Source organism: Rattus norvegicus, chromosome 6 (genome assembly GCF_036323735.1).
Source record: "Rattus norvegicus strain BN/NHsdMcwi chromosome 6, GRCr8, whole genome shotgun sequence".
NCBI classification, from domain to species: domain Eukaryota; kingdom Metazoa; phylum Chordata; class Mammalia; order Rodentia; family Muridae; genus Rattus; species Rattus norvegicus.
Genome location: NC_086024.1, coordinates 47187892 through 47201941, shown reverse-complemented (window position 1 = coordinate 47201941; position 14050 = coordinate 47187892). Strand labels below are relative to the sequence as shown.

General features: G+C 44.7%; 1 protein-coding gene and 1 long non-coding RNA gene across 7 annotated transcripts in view; one reads left to right on the top strand and one right to left on the bottom strand.

The window, feature by feature from the left end:
* The window catches only part of Mboat2 (membrane bound O-acyltransferase domain containing 2), a 126465-nt gene extending 124274 nt beyond the window's left edge, over nt 1-2191 (bottom strand). For 2 of the 6 annotated variants that reach the window (XM_063261893.1, XM_063261894.1), the window contains exon 1: nt 1977-2191. Coding sequence is in view for 2 of the 6 variants with exons in the window: in XM_006239985.5 (XP_006240047.1) it covers nt 1977-2051 (75 nt within the window). In the remaining 4 variants the exon portion in view is untranslated. The remainder of the gene's footprint in view (nt 1-1976) is intronic. The other 4 variants (XM_006239985.5, XM_063261892.1, NM_001108016.3 and 1 more) reach the window with 4 other exon arrangements.
* A 79-nt stretch (nt 2192-2270) lies between these two features.
* On the top strand, nt 2271-11856 carry LOC134479350 (uncharacterized). The gene is made up of 3 exons (XR_010052548.1): nt 2271-2938; nt 4046-4245; nt 5333-11856. It is a non-coding gene; the product is annotated as an uncharacterized LOC134479350 (long non-coding RNA).
* The last annotated feature ends 2194 nt before the right edge of the window (nt 11857-14050 follow it).

Here is a 14050-nt window from a genome sequence, read left to right as displayed (position 1 = left end):
TGTCTGTCTAACTTTTATAAATGTTAATTAATCCAAGAGCATCATTATGAAGATTCTTTGGTATTTCACAGAAATAATCATTGCTATGTAAAGTACAGATTGTGTGGATTAACCCAATATTCTTAAGAATGGCTTACCACACAGAGCAAACAACTGTATTACACGAATGGCCACGTAAACTCGCTGTTCCACAAGCTTCAAGAGGACCCCAGCAGATGAAGATTAGGTAAGACCCTGAGACAAAACCTCTGGCTGATAAAGAAAAGGCAGTCTTAACTCCGGTCACCTTCCCTTGTTTTCCTGTTCACTTCAGTTCCACAAAGAACTTTCTCTGGATTGCTGAGATGTTTAGAGGAACTTACTGATGTTAGATTACTTTTAAAAGTTATGATCCTTTATTAATTTTAAACGTATTTTTAAACGTATTGGCATAATAGGGCTATGACAGAGAGAATACGCAATCATCTGTCCCACCAAAAGAATGAAAAGGTATAAGCCTGCCTCTCTCTCTCTCTCTCTCTCTCTCTCTCTCTCTCTCTCTCTCTCTCTCTCCTTCACAATAGCAAGAAAATGTTTTCAACAGATCCTGCCCTGCATGCACTGGTAGGCTGGCAACAACCTGTAATAGGACAGAAATGTAACACACCTAAAGGTCATGTGCCACAACATTTAGGAAAAGGTGAGACTCCTCCACAGGGCAGAGAGAATCCAAAGCCTTTGATTATCATCAACTTAATAAACAAAGACTCATTCAGTGAATGAAAGGAATCACTCCACTTGGGGCACTCTAATAATCTATTAGCATGACACACACCACAACCGCTGTTGAAGCTGTGTGAAGAACAGGTATTTCACTGTTAATCAAAAGTTATGAGTGAAACGGAGGAAAGAAATCAGACCTGAACACTGGGCAGAACTGTTTAACCCTCCTTTGAGGGTGTCTTTTATTTTAAACAGTGAAGCACAAAGCATCGAGCACAGTGTTAAGCTCAGATGTCACCTCCAGCTTAAGTCCAGAGAGGAATTCCGTGCTCTAAATGAAAACCTGAAGACATCACTAGCAGCTAGTCAAGCTGAGGACACTGAGCCCGTATCCTTTGGAAAGTGCAAACACCTCCAGATCAGAAATAATGTTAAGCAGAATTTCAAAGTCAATTACCTTCAGCCCTGGGGCTAGACCAACTATCTAATCATACCTCACCAACAACTTTCCCAGACCTTTCTCAGGGACATACTTCCAAAGTTCCTTTGCTCAAAAAAATGGCGCTGCTTTCTCCATCCCAATGCTGTTTATTTCTCAGTAATCCTGAGGCCCTTTAAACAATCAAATTCGACTGGCCTCATTTAAATGCCAGCCTTCCCTAGTGTCAAATGCCTCTCTGAGGGTAGGGTGAGGGGGCAGGATGGCTGCTCCTATCCACAGCTGCAACTTTTTCACCAGAAATCCTGGCACTATGAACTCAGGTTGACTTCTCTTCATAACCTGTCTTCCCCCAAACTGTTGCCTCTCCGTCTGTTGAGCCATACTTCAATGCAAACTGTCCCCAAGTGCAGGACAGCTTAAGCGTCATTCATCCACACCACGTCTTGGGCACTCGGCACCCAGACCACCCTCAATCTCCCGGAGCCCATAACCCGCAACAGTCCCAGGGTCCACCGGTCCGAGGACTCCCGGGTCTGACGCCGGGTGTCCCGGCAGCGACAGCATGCACACGCGCACGTCTGTCTAGCCCTCCCCGGCGGGCTGTCGCCGAGCCTCCGCCCGCGCCCACCCCCGCCCTGGCGGCGATGGGAGGCTGGGTGGGCACAGAGGCACCAGCCGGAGCGACAGCCGAGGGGGACAAGGCCAGCCGCGCGCCCCCGCCCCGCCGGGCGCCCGGCACAGCGGCCCCGGCCCCAGCCCCCACCCTGCTCCCGCCCGGGTGGCACCGCGGCCAGCAGAGGCGGCCAGGGCACGACGCCCCGGACGCCGGTACCTGATCGATGGGCAGCTGCACGGCGTTGCTGAGGGGCTGCAGCAGGGTGGAGCCCGTGGTGCTGGTGGTGGCCATGGCCGGGCCTCAGCGCTGCGCCCGCCCGCTCCGGCCAGTCGCCGCTCGCTCGCTCTGTGCCGAGCTGCGCCGAGGATGGGGATGCAGCGGCGCGCCCGCCCCTCGGCCGCCCGCGGTCCGAGCAGCCGTGCGGGGAGGGGCAGTAGGCGGGGCCTCTTGACCCCGCCCACCGCGAGGCGCCCCGCCCACCCAACCGAGCGGCCCCCTCACGCCGCCCGGCCGCCCGATTTCCAGCAGCTTCCAGCGCCCCCTCCCCACCTCGCGCACTCGCGCGCCAGACAGCCCTGTGATCCAATGGCGTTGCGGCGCCCCGACTTCCGCAGCCAATCAGAGGACGTTGGCCTCACCGCGCCCCTCCTCCGTGCTGAGGACCGGGGCGAGGGGCTGAGGCTCGACCGCGGCTGTCGCCCGAGGGCGACCGAGAGTCATGCTCGCTGGTGGGGGCGTGTGAGGGCGGCTTTGCCTCCGCCTCTGCTCACTTCCTTTCTCAGGAATGGTGGGCGCCGTCCCCACCCCTCACTGGCAGTGACGGTGGACAACAAAGGGGCTCGGGGTGGCGGCCAGACAAAGAGGGGGACTTGGAGGGTTGCAGCGCCGGGGGAAGTTGGGAACAAAGCTAGGGGGCTGGGAGCTACAGGGAGACGCACTACAAGAAACCAAAAGCAGAAAGTGCCTTTGTCTCCCTTGCTGCCCAAACTTGCGGAAATCCGGGTGGTCCTGTCTCACCCGCCGCCCACCTGGGCCTGATCGGCCACGCTGGGACGATGCCCTCACCGCGCAACCAGCCGAGAGGGAAACAGGTCGGACCTGGGCAGCGCCCGAGGGAAAGCCTGGGTAGCCAGCGGCCAGCATTTAAAGGCCCCGCCTCCTCAAAGGAAAGGCTGCTGGTAAGCATCCCTTCTTGCCCGACGAGCATCTCTGCCAGATGTAAATTCTGCTGTGTCCACACCTTCCAATCCTGGAGGGCAGTTAGTGTGTCGGCCCTCCAAATGTGATGTCCTACCCGTTAAACAAGCCATGGGAACACCTGGAAAATGCCAGCCGTCGTCCTCTCAAAATCCAAGCATTTGGAATTGGGAGGTAGAAATAACTTAATATTTAAGGGAGGGTTTAAATGTGCTGCAAACACTGCTTTTAAAGGTAGACTTATTTGAGTCTCCCAACAGCCATCTGAGGCAGGTATTATAACCACCCTCAATCTAGCAAGGAAATTGAATTTCAGAAAAATTACGTAACTTAACCAAGCGCAAAATAACAGTGGGGGTGGGGATCCAACTAACTTAACCCCAGTTCTGATCTCTTAAAGACCCTCTTCACTCTCAGGCTCAACACCCACTACAGAATAGCCATCAACTACTAGGTACACCACTTCCTCAAGGACCACTCTAGAGTCTTCAGTAGTAAGAGCACAAATAGTGCTTCAGGAAACCTGGCTGTGGACCCAGCTGTCTCTGAAAAGGGCCGATTGAATTTAGTTGGGATAGTACCTTCCTGCCTAATATTCTCTGGTTGGACAACTGAGCCCTCCTAGTAAGGTAGTTTTTTAGTTCACAGTAGATAGAAGACGGGAAGGAGGGGGAGGGATGAGGTCTTTGACTCTTAATATTGTGTTCCAATTAGCTGCGACCAATTAAAAATCAAACCTGTCCAATAAGCTACTTGCTAAAATAACCCCAAGTCAGGACTTCTCTATTAATATAACCTTGGAGGGAGGACCGCTTTCTCTCTGTCTGTCTCTCTGTGTCTCTGTCTCTGTCTCTGTCTCTCTCTCTCTCTCTCTCTCTCTCTCTCCCCCCCCCCTCCACTTTAGGGAAGTGTAAAGGAAGTATACAGGTGGCTGAACATACAAACTGAAGGGGAAAATACCATTTTAAAACCTTAAAAAGTGGGTGTTAGAAACATATTGCAACCTAAAGTAGGCAGCATAAGATACAACCCTAGAACAAATCCTGTCTACCAAAGGAACTATTGGGCGCTAAATTATCTTTTTTTAGACTCCTTTAATTGAGACCTGACTCCGGTTTTAACCTGTCAGCCCTGGACCTAAGGAAAGCAGGCAAAAGTAATGGTGAGAAGTCAGAAGAGGACTGCAATCAAAGTGCTACTTCGGGATGATGGAATTAAGCATTTCAACAAATCTTCCAGTAGCGATGCTCACTTTAAATAGAGGGGAAAGTGGGGCAGTGAACAAGAGGTATGCATAACTAAACATACATGCACTCTGGTTAACCATTATCTCAGTTCTAGTCCTGTAAAATGGCCCTAGATAAGTCCTTATTGCTTGGTAGGACAATCAGGTCACTTTAGGGTCCTGACAGGCAGACACTTTTTAGGAGGTCTGGAACAAGACATTGTAAAAGTTGACAATTTATTGTGCCTTCATCCTTGAGTGGAAATGAAAGAATTGTTGCCACTTTTAGATATTCTCTGGTATTAGCATACTTACCTGTAGCTGACCTCAAGTAAAGGAGCCAGATACAAAGTGAAGGGAATGGTGCCAGGCTTCCCTCCTGCTTCCAGCTTCCTTGTGAGCCAAGAGAGGAATAAGTACTTTTTAGTAGAAACTTTTAGGTACCTGTTATAACTTTATGAAATTATTTATTTTAATATCTAGGATCGGAAAGATTTGAGCCATCTGAGAAATTTTATGTCAAGAGTATAGGTCAAATATCTTGGCCTATTTAGTAACAGCTTAGATTTTAGAGTCAACAGATCTATTTTTTGTTGGGTTTCGTGTTTTGTTTTATTTTCTGTCTCCATTTACTAGACAGCTTTGGAACCTTTTGTAGTGCCATATTGGATTTGGGCCTGACTGCTTTGCAACTGCATGGCCACAGTTAAGAAGTCATGGGATTGTTGGACAGAGGCCTCTCCCATGTATTTACGGCACAGGAAGAAAAGACCAAGTAGTAAACACCCGATATCTCCACTGCATGACCTCTGCTGAGCCCGGCTGATGCACGTGGAACTGACACACCTGGACCACACCTGGGTGGTGGTCAATTTACTTCTGCCTTTTACTTCCTCAGCCTTTATCCTTGAGATTTAGGCTGGTCTTCTGGGATTTCTCCCTAATTAATTCAGATCTTGAAGTCAGTCTTTTGTTAACTGAAGTCACGAGCCAGGTAGTCACGAGCCAGGGTTTCCCACTGTGCTTCCCAGATATCACCTGGGGAACTTGGGTATATAAGTGGTGAATAAAGCTACAGGAGTCTCTCTCTCTCTCTCTCTCCTGGCTTGACACGAATAACCTGTGTGTGTGTGTTTCTTTCATCCCGTAGGCTTTCGCCCGATTCTCGGTACCAGGTCGGTGCTGGCGCCGACAAATGGAGGTCCCACCGAGATCGGAGAAGAAAGGGGGTACCACCTACGGGACGTCCCTGGAGCCCGGCCAGCATAGGAGGAGAAGGGACGGATTGGACGTAAGATGGGTCAGGAAAGGCCTGGATGATTTGGGCTAGCCTGAGTAAAACTTGTCATAAAAAAGGGACAAGGTAACGGTAAAGTGTTTTTGCATATGTGTTCTGTTAGAGTTATATTTTAGTCTTTGGACCCTGACTAGAGATAGTTTATACCCTAGACATGAGAGAGAACGGGTTGGGGAAAAACAGTCCTCCCGGACTCTCCGAGGTTGCTTTGGAGAAAGAAAAACCTTTTCAGAGCTCTCCTAGGAACAGAGGGAAAGCAGGAACGTCCTGCCTCTCTGCTGGCTCCTATTGGAGAAATGCTTATTTCTGGTTCTGGGTTCCATAGGTAGGATATGTGGGTCCCTTCAGTGGGACACCATCTAGTTTTTTCCCTTTATGTCTATTGTTTGTCCTTGGTGCACCAAGCTGTCCATGTCTGTCAGTTTATGTCTGTGGTTTTTGTTTCTCGTTGTTTAAATGTTTTGTGTTTCATGTTTAAAAGAAAAGGTTAAAATTTTAAATGCTGGTTGATTCACCCATTGATGTAGTTTTAACTCCTTTCAAAAAAGGTACAAATAAATAAAAAGTTTCAATTGGCTTTTGGAGCCTACATCTGTAGCTAGAAGCCTAAATCTGCTGGGCAAGCTCCCCAGGGGGCTGGCTAAATGTTTACACTAGCCAATCTTAAAGGAGCCAGCAGCTCCTCAGCTTCTATGTTAAGGGAGCGGATGGCTGTTTCTCTTAGAAAAATCCCTGACTTATTATTTGACTTAGCAGGTGACAAGGTGCTTCTCTTAATATTACAGCTAGAAAAAGTAAAAATGGTGCTTGGTCTAAATATTAAAGATAGGTGTAGCCACTTCAATTTTGTTTCTGATTGGTTTTAAATGTATAAATATGCTCTACATGCCTTGGTTATGGACTATTGGCTTTTAGGTTATTGGATATGGTTAAAAAAGTATAATATTGGTAACAGAAAGTTGACATAAAGCTGGTAATTTAGATGGAGTCATTCTAGACAACATGTGGCATGAGCCAACCTAGGGAAACAGGTCTAAATTGAGATAATATTTTTATGGAATTCTTATCCTAGAAATCAGGCTTCTAAAAGATTTTAGGGCAATGTCTCTTTGTTGAGGTATTAGAGACCGCACCATTCTGCGTTCATATGTAGGAATTGGCAGTCAAACTTAGTAGCATGAAGGATAGACTCGGTGTTTTGGAGACTGGATTTTGGAGACTAGTTTGTTAGAGGTTAAGTTTTGCTTTCCAAAGTTGTGGTTTGCCCTGAAGTTATCTGTATTTTAATGCTAATTCCACTGCCCCAAGGACAGCTGCCTAGTCACTACTCAGAACTCAGGTGACCTTGTGGTTGTGCTCTGGTGTTACAAGGAGAACGTAAGGATTGTGATTAAGGATTGCCAGTGTTACATTGAGTAACTCAAACTTATTTATAATTGAGAAAAAAATCAAACAGGTAGAGATTGTTACAAGATTTACGAAGGATTGATGAGGTTTTAGAACTTGTGAGAGCATTACAGCCAGTTTACTTACTCCAACTGCCATTTCAAGATAGATTTAGAGGATTGATTTTGAGTTTTCATTTCGTGAGCCTGCTTATAATTTTAGAGAGCCCATAGAGTGATATCATTAAGAATGGCTAATAGCCTTATATTATGTAATTTTGTTGCTTCTTCGATGTAAGAAGTTAGAACCTTAAATCTTTCAATGTATATGGAAATTTTTACTACAAACCTTTGCTCTCAAAATGAGCTTTAATATTTGGGGAGTAGCTGTTACACTACTCCAGAAAAGAATATTTGAAGCTAATTTTAAGCTTCTAAGGATATGTTAATTGGCTAAGTACCTCACCCTACCAGAGGACTTAGGTCTTTGTTATGCACATTGGAGATAAAGCTTCAGCTGTGTTAGTACAGAGTTGTGGACTGGAGTCATAAAAGTATTTTAAATAGAAACCTGGTAAAACATATCTTATTCCAAACAACAGTTAATTGGTTATTACAAAATACTGATATTTGGCCTATTACATATACAAATTTCAGGCAAGATTGATAATTTTACTCTTTACATGCTTTTGTATTTCCTGTAAATTTGTGCATGCAACCCATAGAAAATGCGCTTAGTGTATTTATAGGTGGTTCATCTAATGAAAAGGCTACATGTATGATTGGATCACTTGTTTATTCTCTTGAGTTTCCCCTGCTTCAATACAGACTATTAAATTACGTGCTGTAGCCACTGTTTTTAAATGTTAAAAATCAAGCTTTCAATTCATATACTGATAGCCAATGTGTGGCTTGTGGTTTTACAATTGATTAAAAGGTTTTCCTTTTTTTTTAGATACTACTAGCCCTCAAATTTTACAATTACTTAATGCTTTATTAGAGGCAGGTTTTCTACATAAAATCAGTGAGTGATGATTTCAGTGTAAATTGTCTGACAACTCACTGTCCTTTCAGTGCTCTGGCTCAGACAACTAAACAAAACCATAGACCCAGCTCTTTGAAAATGGTAATGGAGTTGATAACACACCCTCACAAAAAGAGGAAGACTCCATTTGCTTACTTTCAACGCCCAGCCTCACCCTGCCAACTCAGGGATTTCTAAATAAGGCTAAATCTGGACCTTGTTTACAGGATTTGACATTTCTAATTAATGCTTATGTTTAGGTAAATAAAGCTGGTGAGGGGCTGGAGAGATGGCTTAGTGGTTAAGAGCACTAAGTACTGTTCCTTTATAGGCCATTTAAAAACTCAAACTGTATTGCCTGGACCCCTTAGCAAGGGAGGACAATAATACCAGGCAGATTATAGGCCTTACATAGAAACAATTAGTCAAAAAGTCTCATTCTTTATATCATCAAAACAATAATGCTGGAAACAATAATTTGGTATACAAGTCAATTTATAAATACAAGTGCTCAGTGTCCTCAATTTAATCCTCGAGGACTTATCTTAATAAATAATATTTTAACAATTTTAATAAATAAAAGGGGGAACTATCCCTGAATGCTAATAATGCTCCTTTTATTTCAATTTTAAAATTTGGATGCCAAGGTTTATGGCACCCTACAACTAGGCATACTTCTGCCTAGGTGAAATAGAAAGACCCACATATTGGCATGATCCTGTCCAGGTATTTTATATGGGGAAGAGGGAATGTTTGTGTTTTTTCTACAGAATGCTACAGGAGTGTGCCAGCTGCCTGAGAGTCTGAGCCATGCTGATCCTGGGAGCATGAAGATTCAATTCAGCTCTCGTGGTTCTGGTTCCTGGAGTCATTCCTGTGCCCTTAGAGGAAGACGGAGGATTCCCCCTCATCTTTTGTCATCACAGAAATTCTGGCATTGCTGCAGTCATTGTGTCCTGTCCCATCTCGGCCTGCCCTCCGACCCTCTGTGCACTGCTGCTTGCTGGAAGCTGCTGTGGACTGGGGAACTCTGCCCTGGTTCTGCAGATCTCAGACATGGTTCCATTGCCTGCTGGTTGGTCCAGAGAAGAATGACTGATCCTGAACTGTCCTGGGAAAGACCTAGGCATTTTCGCTGCTATTGTGGCAGCCATTACTGCTGCAGCCATTGTGTCTGCAGTGTCTGGAGTTACCCTCCCCCAATCTATTGTTAGGCAAGCACAGTGGGTGAACTTTCTGGAGTAGTTGCTAACAATTGGGAATTCTAAATTTTATTATAGGAGCGGCTTGACTACGGCCCTTGGTGGTAACAGCTGAGGAGAACCAGATGAGGTGCCCACTACTTATCAGGAGAGGCTCAACTTCCACAATCTCTTAAATTAACGCCATCTGGCCTCTGCTCCTTCGCCCCTGGGCTCAAGTAAGAGGAATGACAAGATGATCCAATGTAGCTATCCTCAGGGACGGGCAACTTCCTCTGACCCTTGACCAATCTAAGGCAGGAACCTTGGGGGCGACAAGGTGATCCTATGACAGATAAGGCTGGGGTTTGAGAGGTCGATCCTAAGACAGAGGTGGCTACACCCCGTTTAAACGTACGGGCCGGTCAAATGCTCCTCTGCCCAGTTTCTCCCCCAATAAACACACGTATAGCCCAGAACAGTGTGTTACAGCATAAGTTCATTTCTGGCCATTGGGGTGCAGTCCTAACTGCAAGAGTGGCTCGCCATGGCCGAGCTGGGCACTCTGTGAGGCATGTCTGATCTCTCTCAGACCACTACTTCCACCTAATGGTCTTTTATATATAAATAACGGGGGAGATGTAGTGCCATATTGGATTTGGGCCTGACTGCTTTGCAACTGCATGGCCACAGTTAAGAAGTCATGGGATTGTTGGACAGAGGCCTCTCCCATGTATTTACGGCACAGGAAGAAAAGACCAAGTAGTAAACACCCGATATCTCCACTGCATGACCTCTGCTGAGCCCGGCTGATGCACGTGGAACTGACACACCTGGACCACACCTGGGTGGTGGTCAATTTACTTCTGCCTTTTACTTCCTCAGCCTTTATCCTTGAGATTTAGGCTGGTCTTCTGGGATTTCTCCCTAATTAATTCAGATCTTGAAGTCAGTCTTTTGTTAACTGAAGTCACGAGCCAGGTAGTCACGAGCCAGGGTTTCCCACTGTGCTTCCCAGATATCACCTGGGGAACTTGGGTATATAAGTGGTGAATAAAGCTACAGGAGTCTCTCTCTCTCTCTCTCTCCTGGCTTGACACGAATAACCTGTGTGTGTGTGTTTCTTTCATCCCGTAGGCTTTCGCCCGATTCTCGGTACCAGGTCGGTGCTGGCGCCGACAACCTTTATTCACCTTAGTTTCCTTATATAAGAAAAGAAGTAATAATAACTGTGTATGAAAAGGTTACGACTGTTTGCCACATTGTAACATTTGAAAACTACCACATTAGTCAGAATCCTCCAGAGAAATAGACCAAACGGAATGCATAGAAAGAAACAGAAGAAGGTATAAGGAACTGCCTTGAGATGATGAAGACATAGAAGCCTTATACAAAGCAGTCAGGAGCACTTGAGGTCTATAGCTCCAGTCCAAATTCAAAGGCCTATGGGCCAGAGGAGCTCTGAGGTATGGACCTCAGCATCCAAAAGACAGCTGCACCGGTGTTGACAAAATTCCTGATGCGGATGCCCCAGCTTAAGCACATTTTCCTTCCTCTACCTTTGAGGTTTCTTTCAGTTCAATCATGATGCCCACCCACACTGAAGAAGGCAATTTTCCTTCCACAGTCTACCAATTCAAAAGCTAATCTTTTCTATAAACATCCTTATAGACACGTTCAGAAATACTATTTTACTGTCTATCCAGTCCTCCATCAACCCAGTCAGGTTGATGTATTGAATTAACCATTCAGGAAATTTAATATAATTCTAAAAATGAAAAATGTTTCTCTCCTATGAAAATATTGCATCTAGATTTAACTGGTTTTCAGTGTATACATAGTATATACATGTATTAAAATATCATGTGGTATACTGTAAATATAGACATTTTGTCAACTACACCTTAAATTTTAAAATACTCCATCTCTATGTTTTTAATGAGGAAACAGACTGTTGAGTTAACAACCAGTGATGAGAATGTAAGTTGGATGGAGGCTTCCCCACTAGGATCTGCTAATTTGACTAGGAGCCTTCAGATGAGAAAGAACTGAATGAGTTACATGTGATTCTTCATTGTCCTGCCTCAGATAACCAACCTATGAGAGCAGTCCCCATGTCCCTAACTCTTAGAAGCATTTATTGAATATTCACTGTGTTCAAGGGACTGTGTGGATGCTGTAAAACATACATGGTGCTAACCATCAAAAGACAAAATCACCATGTGTATGAGACAGTAAAGTAATACAAAGCACCAGGACGGGTCAGTTTTTAATGTAAAAAAAACACACAATACCCTTTCTAGAAAACACAGAGGCTGAGTTGGTAGTCAAAAGACCTGAAATTTATTCCTAAATATCACAGCAAAGAGCTGTGAACTTTAGAAGTTCACTCACCTTCTTCTTATGCCCCAAGCCTCCCATTGTTAAGTGTAAACAATGCTAGGTGTCCTACTTTACAATAGTAAAGAGTGACTGTGAGCTCAGAAGTAATAATAGGCTGGGTTTTTAAAGATATTAGTATTGTTCTAATTCTAAAAATAATCTCAAGTGGTAAAGAGGCCTTAAGATAGAAATCACGTCTTTAACTAGTGTTACCAACTTGAGCCAAAGCCTAAGTGCCAAGCAGCGTTTATGGGTGACAAGTGACAGGGTAGCAGTGTTCTCGTCCGGCTCCCTTGCCCTTGCCTCTGAAAATGGAAATGGCTATGATAATTAAAGATTGCTACAATAAAACAATCCCTTCTCAACTTATTTTTAACTTTGAATAAACCATTCAGAAGAAATGAATAATCTGCCAAGCTGCTTGTGTTGTATAAAAATGGTATGTGTCATGAAATTAGAGCTCTTGGGCAATTAGCTTGCCTATTTTATACCCTTTATTTCCTGGAATCACTTCCGAGTTGAAGGCCATTGAACTACACACATAATAAGGTTGGCTAAGTGGCTGGCACCCTTTAGCACCCACAGAGTGAGCTTAACCGGCGAACGCTAACCTTTAAGACCTACGATGCTGCAGTTATGAAATAACAAGGGAGCCTGAACAAGAGGTGTCTCATGCAGCAAAGGTTCTGGCTGTCCGGACTCGGTGCTTAGGGGACTCCAACAGTGAACACAACACTTAGTACCTTCAGTCTCATTGCCTCCTTATTGAGCAAACTAGAGTGATTCCCCTCCTCCTCTGCAATCGTGTGAGTCCCAAGAATTTCTGGGGCTTTCTCTGCCTCTATGAATCTAATTTTAACCTAGGTTTATTTCGCTGAAAGATACAGTCAAAACTATTATTTCTTGAGGAAAGGGCAGACCTTTGCAGTTGTTCCATGGGTTTCAGAGCCACTTCTAATTTTCTATTTCTCTAGTCAACCTTTCTTCTCTGAAATGTGCATTCAAATACCTATTTGAAATCTGTATCTGAGGGAATCGTCTGATTTCCTTTTATTTGTTTTTTGTTCTGTTTTTATTTTATGTGTATGGGAGCTTGCCTGCATGTGTGTCTCTTCACCAGTTGTGTGCCTGAAGAGGCCAGAAGAGGATGGCATTGGATCCCTCTGAACTGAAATTAGAGTTGTAAGCCACCATATGAGTGCTAGGAATTGAACCCAGATCCTGGAAGAGTGGCTATTGCTCTGAATCATTGAATCATCTCTCCAGCTCCTGGGCTGTTTCACTTTTATGTGAATGAGTTGAATCTCTTTTAAAATAATGCCTCGATCTGAGCATAGTGGCTTACACAGTGACTGTGACCCCAGCACTGGGGAGGCTGCCACAGGATTGTTATGAATTAGCAGCCAGCCTAAGCTACAACGTGACTTCCAGGTCAACTTGGGCTATGTTGTGAGACCTTGTCTCAAAAATCAATCAATTAATCAAACACTGCCCTTTCTTGATGGAAAGATGCAGTTTGTAAGCCCTGGCCTTTAGGTATTGAAACAATTCTCTTCTGTTTCCACAAGTTTGCATAATGATATTCACATCTAAATTACAAACCACCTTCACTGTAAAGCTTTAGATTCTCCCCAGGTTGTGACATAATCACCACGCATTACCACCTGCGGCATCTACTGCATTAGTAAGAATGCCTTACTTTTCTCAGTTCTGCCTAATGTTTCTGTTCATTTCTGCTTATTTGGGTTTTAAGGCATTCCCTCCCTGAAATGTATTGACATATCACTGCTGTGCTAAACAGTCTGGCCTGTCTGCTAAGGGGGAGGGTCCACTATCCCCGCTCATGGTTGCCACACCTCTCATGTCCATAATAACCCCAGAAGCCTGTGACTGAGCAGATCTGCCCTTCTCTAGGGGAACGTGTTGAACAGCACATCTTCCTGTAAGCATCTCCAACCCTTCTGTCACTGGCGTTGGATTTGGTTCCATGACTTAACAACACCAACACCGGTGAAGACTTAGGAGCAGGAACCCTCTCTACTGTGTAACCATAACGTCTATGGTTACACACCTAACCCAGTTCCCTTGCCAAGGACTCACTCTCCAGGCATGTGGCTCTCCGGTACATGAGGTGCTTGCTGAGGAATGCCTTACAATCAGATAAGGCTGGCTTTCAGTTTCATCAAATTATCTTTTAATTTATTTTCCACCTGAAAGCAGATATTTCTTCCTGTTTGAGTTTTCGAGTGTGGATTCTAACCTAGACCTAAAACACTGTATATCACAGGGCACTGTTAAAAAAAAAAACAAACAAACAAAAAACCCCACAAAACACCACCCTTAAAAAACGAAAGACACGCTGTGTTCCTGGGAACACTTAATCCCATGTTGCTATTAAACAGGTAAGAAGGTGACACTTCCAAAGTAAACATAGGTCATGTAAGAAAATATAAATGTCAAGGGAGAACTTGCATTAGCGTTTTCATTTGAAATACTGTCCTATCTGTGGAGGTACTGGAGAAAAGGCTTATAGAAGCCCCGCCAGGTGAAGAAGTTGAGAACTAAAACGGGATTACCCTGAGTTTGAAGTTTATTTAAT